The 13476-nt window shown below is 49.1% G+C and overlaps 1 protein-coding gene across 1 annotated transcript; it reads left to right on the top strand.

The window, feature by feature from the left end:
- The first annotated feature begins 2609 nt into the window (after nt 1-2609).
- Nucleotides 2610-11054, top strand: LOC144148845 (uncharacterized). The gene is made up of 2 exons (XM_077680366.1): nt 2610-2942; nt 10248-11054. Exons 1-2 carry the CDS (start codon nt 2889-2891, stop codon nt 10869-10871), a joined length of 678 nt encoding a protein of 225 aa, XP_077536492.1. The 5' UTR covers nt 2610-2888; the 3' UTR covers nt 10872-11054.
- Nucleotides 11055-13476: the final 2422 nt, after the last annotated feature.

The following is a 13476-nucleotide window of genomic DNA, read 5'->3' as shown; positions in this document are numbered from 1 at the left end:
TCTTTCTACTCCTCGACTCTTTAATCCACAAATTAACAACCGTGCATTCGCACTTACACACTCTCCCCCTCGGGGAAGTGCGGGGGAATTTTTTCGCGCCCGCGAAACTGATGTCTGTCTCATTTTGATTCAGTCATCAGGCGCCGGCTTGTTGCTGTCTCGTTTTTATTTAGAATTTTTCTTGTGTTACTCATGAATAAACCACATATATGTAACAACACAAACGATTTTTATGTCACTTTATGGTCACCCTAAAATATTACGATTATTTTTTTCTAAAAATAGATTCACCCGAAGAATTTAAATCAGCAACAAAAAAAAATCGACCCGGGGGGGTCGCATTTGGCAAAAAAATTCGACCCTCAAAGGGTTAATGAAAGCGCGCGAGCTGCACCCCATCTGTCCCTGGGCGCTTTGGAGCATACGTCCACGTGCTTCTTATGTATGTTTTAATAAACTCGTGTTATTCATTTATTGCTGCGACCCCATGTTTAATTGGGATATCCTACAAGGAACACTGAAAAAGGAATTACCAGTCACGCCCCACGGAATGGACTTTCAGCCAGTGCAGAATGGTGGGGGCGCTCCACACGGCATGATGATGGTTCTAGGCCGCCATAGTATATGGGAAACAAGAATGTCTGTGAATTAAGCTGATGGGACTGCGCGATCTACGCGTGAGAATTTTACCGAAATTGTTGTGTACCAATGAGATCTATATCGCACGCAGGCGGAACTACTTCAGTGGCGGAACTACTTCAGTGGTGGCCAGTTCTTGAAGAGTTGTGTGACCAAATCAATTTTAATGTAAACGCTTGTAGAATCACTGCAAAGGAAAGTTTGACATCCACCTGAATGCAGCCGTTCGGCTACTAAAGAAAGCTAAACAGCTTTTTCAGAAACTTCGCAGTTGAAGAAAAATTCGTCCTGGTCCAGGCTTCAAACCCGGGACCACCGCTTAACCGGAGCAGTCGCTCTACCAACTGAGCTAACCAGGAGGCTAGCCGTTTGTAGTGCGAGAGCGAATTGATCAACACCTCGAAGTGGAGGACAGGTGTTTAGAACAGATTTTGGGAAATCCCCAAGGTGGAGTAAGTTTCGGCAAAGGAAAGTTTGACATCCACCTGAATGCAGCCACTATCACTATTGCGTCATTTTAGTATTTTTGTTGTGTTCCTGTCTTTTGGCTACGCCATGGAGCAAGAATAACATAGGAGGGGAAACTGAGCTTCCTGGGGCAGCCTGATAACGTCACAAGCACTTGGCGAACGTCAATTTTCCGGCACCTGGCGGCAAGCGAAGGAACTGCGTGGTCATCGCGACGGCCGCGGCATCGCCTAGTCCAAGCCGGCCGCGGCATTGCTTCGGTATTTCGCAGGGCCGCCGAAACATTCCGTGGCCGAAGCGAGAGTGTGTGCGCTCTTCTTCTCTTCCGTTGGCTGACGGGCCTGCCTTTGCGATTAATTTTCTGTCAAATGTAAACCGGCTGGCACGAGCGAATAAAAGGGGCATTTTCTTTTAATGCGTAAGCAATCTTGCGAGAGCAGCAAGCCCAAAATAAAAACCTGCAAACGCAAAAAAAATGTAAAACCTTTAAACGCACGGCCTTATCTCGCATGCGATGCGCTCGAAGCGAGTTTAGTGCATCGGCCATTTTATTGGTTATGCGACAGTGCACTGAAAAGTGCCAGCATCATCGACGTTGCGGGACGATGGCGCGCGCACGCGCGCGCGCGTTACGTCCGAGATAAACGCGCGTTCCGTCCCCGCGTCGCGCAGCAGCTCGAGCGCATAGCGATTCACGCCTTGTGGCGAATGCTGCAAACAACAGTATTGCTCTTAATACATTCAACCAGGTGCCGCTTTCAAATTGTTTCCCGCTGCAGCTGCAGAGCTCCGTAGGTCGCCGTAGTTATCATTGTGACATTATCTGGTCGCTCGATCGCGCCGGCCGCGCAATGGGCGTTCCCTCTTCTATATATTCTTGCTAGGAGGTCTAAGCAGAGACTAAGAAATAAACCCCTTGCGTTATAAAGGCTCCGTTTCTGCTTATTATTCGCAATCATGCAGGTTCAAACCCCGCAGCAGCCAGTTTTTTTCTTATTTTCTTATTTTTAATTGTCTGTTTTGCTTCAAATACTTGGCCAGCTTGGGTTCCTTCAATTCAATATGTTTGCACTCTACCGTAATTCTGTTCGTGGTAAGGTTGGTTTCGGTACTGAATATTGTTTTAACTTGGGTGGTTTTTTCCCTCTCATCTCTTCTGAAGAGCACTGGGAGGCGGCGTTACGCAGCTGGGACCCTCAAGTCCAGCAAGGACTTGCTGAACGAGCTACTCAGGTCACCGGCACCCTCCAAGCGCTGGTCACCACTCGTCGTTAGCCCAACTAGTGCTCAAATAAAGTGTTTTCTCTCTCTCTCAACTTTAGGTCGATTTAAATTGTCCCGTAGCTAGCTGAGAAAACGCCACCTGCGGTAAGCGTATAGGCATGATTGTTTTTTTTTTCTCAGTTGGGTTGTTTTGCCCGTTCTAGGTTGTTGTCTCCTGTTATAATTTCATTTAGGATGCTTTTCACCTCCTTTACGTAGGTGGCGCGGTCCCCTCCGGAATATCGTTTGTGATTTCGCGGCCCTGCAACTCTCACGCCATCATAATCGTCATCGTAGTCGACGTCACCATCGTCATCATCCCGTTTCTGGCACGGTGCCACGCGCATGTGACGCCGACGCAATCGCCACTTACGCCGTTGCCTCGGCTGGAAATTTGCTGCAGCCGTTTCTTGGACTGTGCGAGCCCCTCACAGATATCGAGGAGCGCCGAGCCCACCGCATCGACCTGCGTCCGTTGTGTCCGTTCGAAGTGTGAGCGGGCTCTCCTCGAAGCGACCATGTCCAACGAGCGAGCAGGCAAACCGAGTGGCGAAGCATCGGGCACACGCAAGGTGGGTACTCGCCCGCATTCATTCATCTTACACAGGCAATGTACTCGGGACGTGCTCGCGCTGTATGTTGAAAGTTTTTTCCGACCGCCTTAGTGCAAAAGTGCAAGTTTAAAGACAAGGGAGATGCACAGTTACGAATATTCTGCATTTTTATAGGTGTGCCCCGCGCTTGTACAGACTCTAGCGCAATGTTTTAAGGACGCTGCCAGGTGTGCGCCGTAGGCAAGAGGCAAACCAAGGGGCTCCGCGACACGCGCCTTTCCAAGAACGAGTGGTGTTCCAATCTCTGGCGAAGGCTAGGGCGTGGGCAGTTCAAGCGCATTTCCTAACGTACTGCTGCGGATGACACACTGCATTGGCATTTGGTTATACAACGTCTCCCTCTGAAATACACGAGCGGAAAGAATTAAAAGAAAAGGCGGTGCTAAACAGACGTGGACGAAGACCGGATACGACAGACACACTTGTCTACGACACACAGAGACACCTGTGTTCATCCACGTGTGCGTCCACGTCTCTTTAGCACCACGTTTCCTTCTTATTCCAATATGAACCAACTCGCTCAGCAACCACTTCTTTGAAAATAGCGAGAGGGATTCGAGGGGTTCACTTCTTTGACCGTATGAAACAAACAGCGTCAACAGCGGACATGGCTGTCTGATGTGTCCGGGCACTCGCTACATTTTTCTCTCCCCAGCCGCTTCATTTTGCAGTGACGCTCTTTGTGCTTTGTGCGTTGATCAATTATAGTTTCAAGGAGTAGTGACACAAATTTTCAAAGATGAGATAACTATGTAAAATGTTTCTTTTATATCTCCCAGAAAGGTTCAACCAGACTCCTTCAATGCTTCTCTGGTCATGAAACTCCCGGCCAAGTTTCGTACGGGGACAGAGGGGCACCACTGCAGATCGGAGGGCATCGGGCGGCCGCCGCTGCTCTGTAGCCAGACCGGCAGGCAGGAACGCTGTAGCAGCATGCCCGTTCGCACGAACTTTTTTCGCCAGTCACAAAATAAGTCAATTTGAGCGGCCCACGACCCGTAAGGCGAAAGCGCACTGCTGATAAGGCGGCGGGCGACTGTTTTATCTTACTCCGTGGTCTGTTCCCTGCCAAATGCGCTCTGACCGCGCCCCCAGCTCGATCAACACCAGCGCCGCGGCGCGGCCTCCCTGGGCAGCGTACGAAGCTCTCCCATAGTGTGACGGCGAAGTTTCATGACCAGACAGGCATTGAAGAACTCTGGTTCAACGGTGACTGCTCTGCACAACATATTTCAAATTCGTTTTCATTTTAATCTTTCCCCGATCGAGAAAGCCCACAGCGGGCCAGCATGATATCATCGTCCACTTTCCCCAAACTGCCGAAGTCGAAGCTCCCGTGATGTAGCCGACGCGCTGGCTGCAGTTGGCGGCCGCTGCTACGCCGTATGTACCACGTCATGGTTACAGGCCTGACTTCATGCTGGCAGGGCGCGTGGAGATGGTGATGGTCTGGGCGCGCGAGTGCGCTCGCTTACGTGTGCGTCCTGACCGACAGCGGTACGACATGAATGGTGACGTCATAGGCGCCCTCCTGTCATGGCGGCTGCTCGGGGCTCGTTTTCTCCAAACCGAAACTGACACGAGTAAACGAAGCCGTCAATGATAGTTTACGCTGCGATCTACCGTCTAATGTGCCGTTCTATGATTAGTGGGCTGACAGCCACCCATAACAACGAAATAAACGTAACACGAAAATTTCTTGTCAGTACTCGTTTAAGAGACGGAAGAACAAGTTGGCTCGATTCCATCGCACAAAACCAGCTCTTGTTTTGACGATATACTATCTCTATCTCCGCTTTGCTGCAGCTTGCAGTACTGTTCCCGCTTTTAACGCCCACTACTGATACATCCTCTCCGTGGAAAATATCCCGCAGGTGTCGTGTACCGTGGCACCTATCTTAAGCTTCCCGTTGGATTCACGTGTCTGCTTGTCCGAACTTGTGGATGGCTCGAACGTCGGGCAGCTGGGCTTCCAGCAGTTTGGATGCCGTGGGAAGCTCGTTGCGCAAGCGGTGTCCCATCGTAACTGGGCTGGAGTATTTCTGAGCGGTATTGCCGAGTAGGACACAAGAGTTATGTAAATGTCTCCGCCCGTCGAAGTCGATGCCTGAATATTCTTCAAAACGGCTTCTGCCATTCCATTACTGCGAGGGCAATGCAGAATTGAGGTAATGCCCTGAAACCGATATTTCTGAGCAAAGATGGGGAATTGCGATGCGAGAATCCCAGAGACAGGGGAGTAGCAACGGGAGGTGGAGGGGGGGAGGGGGGGGGGGGGTTGGGGGGCGGTGTTCACTGTCAGAACCCTCCCGAAATTTTCTAAGTGGCGAACCCCTCCCTCCGCCTCCCCTTTCGGTCTTTCGGCCATTTTCCCACCCACCCTTTGTATACACTTCACTTATAAATTCAAATATAATGAGGAGGGAAAGGTAACAACGAAAATACGATAGTTTTTTTTTTATTCTTAGGCTATCCTTTTTGTACTTTTCAACCGACGGGGTATAAGGCCCCCCGAGAAACACTTCTGGCTACGCCACTGCCCAGAGACCTGGGGTCTGTTGAATGGGACAGCAGCTTTGGGTATTCATGGCGTGCGACGATTAAAGCTGAGCGCTTTACAGGGGAATTTCACAACGTCAGAAGCGTACGACACAGATGAACCTGTGGATAAAAAAAGTAAGGTTGGACTCAATTTATATACTCGTCATTCATGTCACAAACACGACAAAAAGTTCCAGCAAATACGATGGATCGTTTCACGCTGCTTGATGTCGCACGGGGAGCAGGATTCGGTCAGGCGCAGCTATCACACTCCTAAGTGTGAGTTAAGGTGAGGGCGATAAGCGCTATGTATATACCGTTACAGGAAAAGTCACCGATGTGGCCGTTGGTGTGACCGAATACTACTCATAGAAATACGTAATCAAGCGTTCGGTGCCAGCACCCAAACAGGGAGTTCAAACGATGGTGCAGAAGAGTAGGAAAGAGGCATGACGTTCGTCGCGTTGGCGCATGGGGGGTGTAGCGGCGGTGTTGAGGTGCCTCATCACACTGCCGATGATCCGGAGGCAGCTTTTTCAGCCGAGCTCCGCCCTCGCGCGGCAGCCTCACCCAGCGCCGCAGCAGATCCGGAAGCCGTGCGCGGCGCACTGCCGCATTTTGTAGCTGACCTTGGGCCCTCTCTCCTTTTTTCCGCTCTGGTAAGGCAGAGGCGCCAACAGTACCGGCAGAAGCAGATTTAGTACCCCCTCCCAAATTTTTAATATCAGAGCGCCTACCGCTCGCCGTGTCAGCGCCTCATCACGGTGTCCAGGGGCAAAAAAAAATTCCCTCGCACTTCCCCGAGGGGGAGAGTGTGTAAGTGTGAATGCACGGTTGTTTATAGCGCGATTACGGTGGATATCGTGATCTTGGAGTGGAGAGGAGGCGCCCAACACCCGCAGTCACTGAGCGGAGAGAGGAGGAGGAGAGTAGCGCCCGCCGTTACGGCGAGGGCTACACGAGCGCCCTCACGAGTCGGAATGCGGAGCGCCCGCTACGCGAGCGAGAGCTCTCCCGCCCGAAGTGGAGAGGAGGCGCCCAACACCCGCAGTCACTGAGCGGAGAGAGGAGGAGGAGAGTAGCGCGCGCCCATCTCCCCCCGTTGCTAGGGAAGACGAGGAGGAAGACGAGGAGCGCGCGCACCCGCAGCTGTTGCTATGCGGACGACGGCGGCGGACGATTCAGGCTCGCTTAAGAAGCGCATTCGCACTTAAAAGGCGATAGTATACGCACACGCGCCTAGAACTATCGGCTGTATGAGCATCGTCTGCTACGCTTTTCTTCGTAGTGCAACGCACCCCCTGCTTTTCCTATCGGCGAAAGCCGTTTGCTTGTCGCCAGAAGAAGGTAACCAGCGTGAACGTTCGTGATGAACATGCCGGGCAATTGATACGCGAGCAATATCAGACCCGCATTGCAGTTGCGCGGGTGCTTCAAATAATTCCGGCTCCTCGCAAACGAAGTCGTGGAGATACCATGGCAGGGGGTATATCGCTCACGAGAAAAGCAGACGATGCTCACACAGGATAGGGCTTTATGCGCCTGCGCGTACTTTCGCCTATTCCGCCGCTGGACCAGGGGAGTGAAACTTCCCCTTGCATGGGACGCGAAATTCGCTCGCAGCGCCAGATAAACCCCTGGTATTTGGGGGGCGGTACTAAAAACATGGCGGCGCGTTGCAGACATCCACTGGGAGACGCCATCTTAATTAGGACTGAAAAGCCACGCGGGAGGGGGGCAATTTAGCGCCAAATTCAATTGGAACGCACATGCAAGGTAAATTGAGCAACTGGAAGATATTCAGATGGCCAGCGCACGACCTTGTTTCTGTTGCGCACCCCGCCATATTATCAAAAGGGCAATTGTTTTGCTCTGATTGATGAAGTTTCGCGCGTCCATTTCTTTTTGCACTACTTTTTCTGAGTACGACGTTGTTTTGGTTTATTGGTACACACAATCTAGACAAGAATAAAGAGTAGAGTTATTTTAATTTTTATTGCCTTAATATACCATTCATACAGTAAAAACACAACTTGGTTATTTTGCACTTTTAGTGGCAAACAAAAGTGCATGGCACATGGCCGCGTGCTAATAATAGGTATCCAGCCAGTGCATATGTGTCCTGTGGCTTGTCTGTCCAAGGTCCGCGTAGTCTCTGCCGGTGAAGTGGGCAGGACACAGCCGGCAGCTGCTGTAGATCGGTCGAGATGGTAAATGAGTCAGGTCCTGCCTTGTCGCACACTGGAGCCAAACGCGAGATCTGGAACATCAACAAGCACATTTGTATATTTGGGTTAGAATGAATACTAGCTTTAATAGCTTTAAATGAATACTAGCTGATGATGAATACTAACTTTAATGCTGCTTTCAGGCGCACATAGTTTTGATTGAAATCTGGCATCTGTATCCGAAATAAGCGTTATCTGATATATTGGGAATCTATCTTTCTTAAATTGATTTTGGCTACAAAGACGACTTTTGACAACACCAATCGTAAAGGCAAATTCTGAATTAAAATCGCTCGTTATTATTAAGAGACGCGGATACGTTTTTCTATTTGTGCGACCATAATGTTCGGTGGCAATGACCCACCTTTCCTCCTCATCCAAAATACATTTCTGCAGACAAAAGCAGCCATCCCACACCAGAATCGCTAAGCAATTATTCATGCATATATACTTTCGCGCACTATGTATTCCTCAGGTATTTCTCGGGCCCTGCAGTATATTGCTTATAAAAACCTTATTTAAAAACCTCTAATCAATTACTAGCAAAGGTTAAGCCTGCATTGTCTAAGTATTTATCGGCTGATAGCTGTAACTGCATTTTTTAATATATCGTTCTTGTACTTAAAGCTGAAACTCGAAGAACGGAACTGAAGCGTAAAGTATAAATTATAAGTGGCGGAATTAGTTATGATTGTATTATAAACATTAAAGTAATTGCTTAGTTTGTATATTTATTGCTACAAATTCAGTCTGCTATGTTCCGTTGATTAACGTGAAGAGAAAATGCACAACACACAATTGAAGCGCAACAAAATAATTTATGTAGTCACTACTTATTTAACCTAGTGCTAACAACACGATATGAACCTGCGGACCCACCCTTTCAGCCATAAGTGTATGGAGATGCCTTCCTCCAGCTGTAGACCCAAATAGGCTGATAATAAAAACGATAACAATAATACTGATAATAATTATAATATTTGCAATAATATTATAATATAAAAAATAACAACAATCAATACGCCGAAAACAAACTAAACGCAGGCAATCAAAAGCTAATAAAAAGAGTGCAGATAGGCTCACACTGTTTCATTAGCTATTGTATATGTTGCCTCATATACATTTTTCTACATACCGTGCGTTCACTTGCGCTAAAACGCAAAACACACAATCGAAACGCAATAAATAATAACCCACGTATAAACAAACGTGTGTAGCTAATATGGACATTGGATTAATTACCAGATGTTCTGCCACGCATTTCATGTGCAATTCAAGAGTCAAAGAAGACAATCAGAATGTAATAAATAAATAGTGCACGTGTATGCTCACCTAAATTATAAACCTAGTGCTGCAACCGCATCCTGCTATCTCGTGCAAGCGTAGAAAAGCAAAACGAGTAGCATGCAGATCGTACCTTTCGTCCGCCGGGATCCAAAGGAATTTTGTGCGGCCTGGCGTGAAGAATTTTGACACCACTCAGCACAGCACAATCTGTGATAACGGCGCGAATCCATTCATGCGTCTCTTTCGATGGAACGAACTTTGCGGTGGTAAAAACGACCCTCGGAATACCGTGGATCGCAGCATATCTGTGTGCACGACAAGAAACGCCCCTTTTCAGCGGTGCGAAGCAGAAAGGCGCAGTTCCGGTTTTCCACTACGTGTGGCGCTCGTATTTTCGCAGTATCGAACTTCAACTTTTCAGTTCACTGGTATATTAAAAACTCCGTAATTAATAAGTAATCTGGTAATAAATATAAAATGCAACAACAGCGTTCATTTATGCTCGTATGTAGTACAGCCCCCAAACGTTAGGATCGCTGCAGTCACGGGACAGAAAAACGGCGGAGTTTCATCCCCCTGGCTGGACTGCGTGATCATGTGCTCACACGCCGATCGGTCGTCGCTTCCGTGTTATTATGCAAAATTTGGGAGGCTGCACATGTAGAAACGATCGATTGATCGATTGAACGATTGATCGGCTGACTGGCTGGCTGGCTGGCTGGCTGCGTCGGGTCGGGTCGGGTCGGGTCGGGTCGGGTCGGGTCGGGTCGGGTCGGGTTGGGTTGGGTTGGGTTGGGTTGGGTTGGGTTGGGTTTGCTGCCGGCGATGATGCGCGCAGTAGTGGAGGGCTCCGTAATAATTATGACCACCTGGGGATCTTTAACATGCGCAGATATCTCGAACAAACGGTCGTTTTTGCTTTTCGCCTCTGCCAGAAAAGCGGCCGCCGCGGCCGCGAATAGAACCAGCGTTCTCGTTCTCAACATGTAGAAACTTTAGTCGAAGACATGTCAGACCCGAGACTATAAAATGCGGTCGCATTCTAACAATTTAGCAGTCTTAAGTATCCCTGCTGAGAATGTTCTACGCCCTCCACGACCCCAGGACGGCGTGAGTAATTGTAATATTTGGTATGAATGTTTTTCGGCAGACAGGTGCATTCTCTCGAGGGCTGAGCACACATTTCTTTTCTGTTCCGCTGTTGCAGGGAGGGCCCGCCACCATCGGTCACCCTACAAATACGAAGGAACGCACTTCGACCGAATCAGCGAGCACCGCTCCGGTCGGTGGAGCACCAGGGTCCGCGGCGGGGATAGATGGAACCAAAGATGGCGAGACGTACAGCGCGCGCGACCAATCCGTGACCGCGAGTAGTGCGGCCCTTCCCCCCGACGGGTCTTCTCTCAGCCCCACCGGCCACGCAGGGAGCCACTCCCGTCGACACCGCCACAAGACTTCCAGGCGCCATCGTAAAAAGAAGGCTGAAGGAGAAAGCGCGAGCGAACGGCTGGAGCTTTCGAGCCAGCGTCAGAGCCGATGCGACTTGGACGACGACGACGACTACCAGAGCGATGACGCTGCTCCGAGTTACCACGACGATGCCCGCGATTATGACGACGATGGTGTGGCCGCCGTAACTGCGATGCTGCGGGCGGCCAGCGCCATGCAATTGATGTCCTGCCAGAGGCCGCACGTTAACACCGACGACGGTGACACTCTGTACCTGCTCAGCCTGCGGGACAGCTTCAAGCGTCTCAGCGCAAGCCAGAAGAGCACCGCCATTATCAGGATTCAGACGGTGCTGCATGAAATCGAGTTCGGGAAGCCATAGCCTGACCGGTAGTAAGAGCACAAAAATGATACATTTTAGGCGTTGCCTGCTCTAAATTGGCGCGTAGTGGCACAATCAAGAAAAGTTTTACTCAGGAACTTTTGTGCCTTGCTAACCAGTAAAGAAAAATTACATACCGGTACATTTCTTATTTGATCCTATGGTAAAGTACTTGCACTCTACCCCCCCCCCCCCCCCCGAAAAGAAAAAAAAAAAAAAGATTGTAAAAAGTTATGTATGCATGTTGACTATTAGTTTTACATCGTGTCGTAAGGTCTCGAACGTTCACGGCAAATCATGCTTGCACATAAAAAATTAACAAGTGGTCTCACTTCGTTGCAAATATTGTCGAAAGTCGAGTCTTCTGCCGAACCTCACACGAAAATGCCTGTTTTCTTGCCCCCGCCCGACACTCACGGTATTCCCCTCGCGTCTGACTCCTAGTGCTCCAACTATAACCGCAATATATAAGTTTGCTTACATCAATTCATTTTTTTCCATGGTCATGTGCTCGCGCGCTGTTTATTCAAACCTTTCGTACCGGTTTGACTTTGAAAAAGATATTCAGCAGTTGCTTTCCTTGAAGTGGGCGAATATGTGAAGAAATCAACCGATAAGGCCTTTAAATGCGCTGCTTGTGTTTACCGCTGCGTCAATGACTTTAGAAATGACCGAAACGACAAAACAACGGTACATGTAGCCTGGGGTGTTTTCCCAGTTTCCTTACTTGTTACGCCAGGAGTCAGAGCTTGCGTTACTTTTAGTTTCATGTGGTTTCACCAGGTGTCGGCACGGGCGGGTTCTGGTCTGCTTCTTGGCCTTTATTCTTTCTCAAGGAGGAGGTACAGCTATCCCCTCGATTCAGCGTTGTAGCCAAAATGTTTTTTGTGCGCTGATCACCTATGGGGCTGGGCTTGTCGTCGCAGCTCGTCTCAGACGTCACGATGACGTCACGCGTGACGTCATGGTGTCACGCGGTGTCGCGCACTCAAACAGACCCTTAGTTCATTCTTCAGGCCCGAAGTTTTTCCATTGCTTGATTGGCGACAAAAAACGCGCTGTATAGTACACAAATAATGAGCTCCAGCCTAGGGTCATACGAAGTTAGTGGCTTAGATGTTAAACTGCTCTAGTAAATCCAGAGTGGCTAACCACTCAGGTTTTTCTGGAATGACCTTGTACACTTTTCTTGTATGAGCCAAACACTGAATGAAATACTCTCGAACTCTACGAGCATCCTCGTCTGCATTTTTAACTGTCATGCGAGTTTTTATGGGGCGCCCCCCTCATCGTCCATTGGCAAAAAGCGAAGGCGATAAGGCATTCGTGGCAGGTATTTTTCAAGTTTCGTTGGAGGATGCCCAAGTGGAACACCGCTAGAAGGCACCGGTGAGGAAAGGTTTTCAATAGGCAGAACCGTTCGAAACTGCTAGAACCGCTGGCACTGGTCATACATGTCCCCATTAACAAAAAAAAAAAAAAAGACCTCCGGGTAAATTTAAGCAAAATATATGTACTTTACCGACAGTTACCGCAGTCATTAAGATAGAAATACTCTTTTGTTTGGCTTTCAGGATAGTAAGTGAAAAAAAGTGACCGAGGAAGAAAAAAAAGGACTTGTTCAAAATGGTGCAGAAAGGCTCCAGTACGTGCAAGATGAAAGGAAGCACAGTAAGAGCAGAACTCCCTGTTTTGCTGATGTAGGCAGAACAGAAAGCGAATAATATAGAAAAAGATGTCAGCTGTCCGAAGAAATGGGGAGCGAGCACCGCGAAGGCGGCAAAATTGAATTGCATTGAACAAACCTCTGTTCAATTCATCAAGAGAGGAGGGATACGGATAGAGTAAGAGCGTGAGAAGTGGTAGCAAAGAGCGGAGAACAGCTCCACAGCACCCCTAGCGAATGACCATTCAACACTTTCCAGTTTTCACGTTGAGCGTTACGGCTTTAACTTTGTTTCTTTGTCGGACATACCTACTCCGCCGATTGGGGAGCAATCGCGAACCTTGTTGGCTAATGCGCCCGCTTCACGCAATGCACAAAACTACGAATTTGAAACTTCAACGTTGCAGCGCGACACTTGGCCGGAATAGCACGTGAGTAGAATAGGCGCCCACCAGCCGCCAAGAAACCTGATTCTAGGGAACTTGAGACGTGTGCCAGTCTGCTTGCTGCCGTCATTTGCGCTGTAATACGACTGCGAAGTTTCTGAGAAAGCTGTACAGCTTTCCTTTGTAGCCGTCAGGCTGAATCAAGGTGGATGTCAAATTTTGCTTCGCAGAAACGTACTCCACCTTAGGGATTTCCCCTTAATCTGGTCGACAAAATCTAGTATAATTCCGTGGCCTTTTCCCAAGTAAATTGTACACGCTCATTTTATAGTGCCATGACGTGGGCGTGTTGGCCACAAAAAGCTACCTTGTTTCTCGGCGAATCCCCCATGAAGCTATGTGTAGTCAGTGAAGAAGCAACAACAACAACAATCATCGCCGTGTGTGCTGAGTGGCGCGTGTTTCCACGTGCCCTGGACATGGCCACAGCACTGGGAAACCCGGTCCCAGCAAGCGGCCATGTCAGCCGCTCCCGCGTCACCACATAGCGGTT

Source organism: Haemaphysalis longicornis, unplaced genomic scaffold (genome assembly GCF_048455015.1).
Source record: "Haemaphysalis longicornis isolate Haplotype H1 unplaced genomic scaffold, Haemaphysalis longicornis Haplotype H1 scaffold_8, whole genome shotgun sequence".
In the NCBI taxonomy this organism is placed as follows: domain Eukaryota; kingdom Metazoa; phylum Arthropoda; class Arachnida; order Ixodida; family Ixodidae; genus Haemaphysalis; species Haemaphysalis longicornis.
The sequence above is the reverse complement of the archived record's forward strand: the minus strand, read 5'-3'. Positions and strand labels throughout refer to the sequence as shown.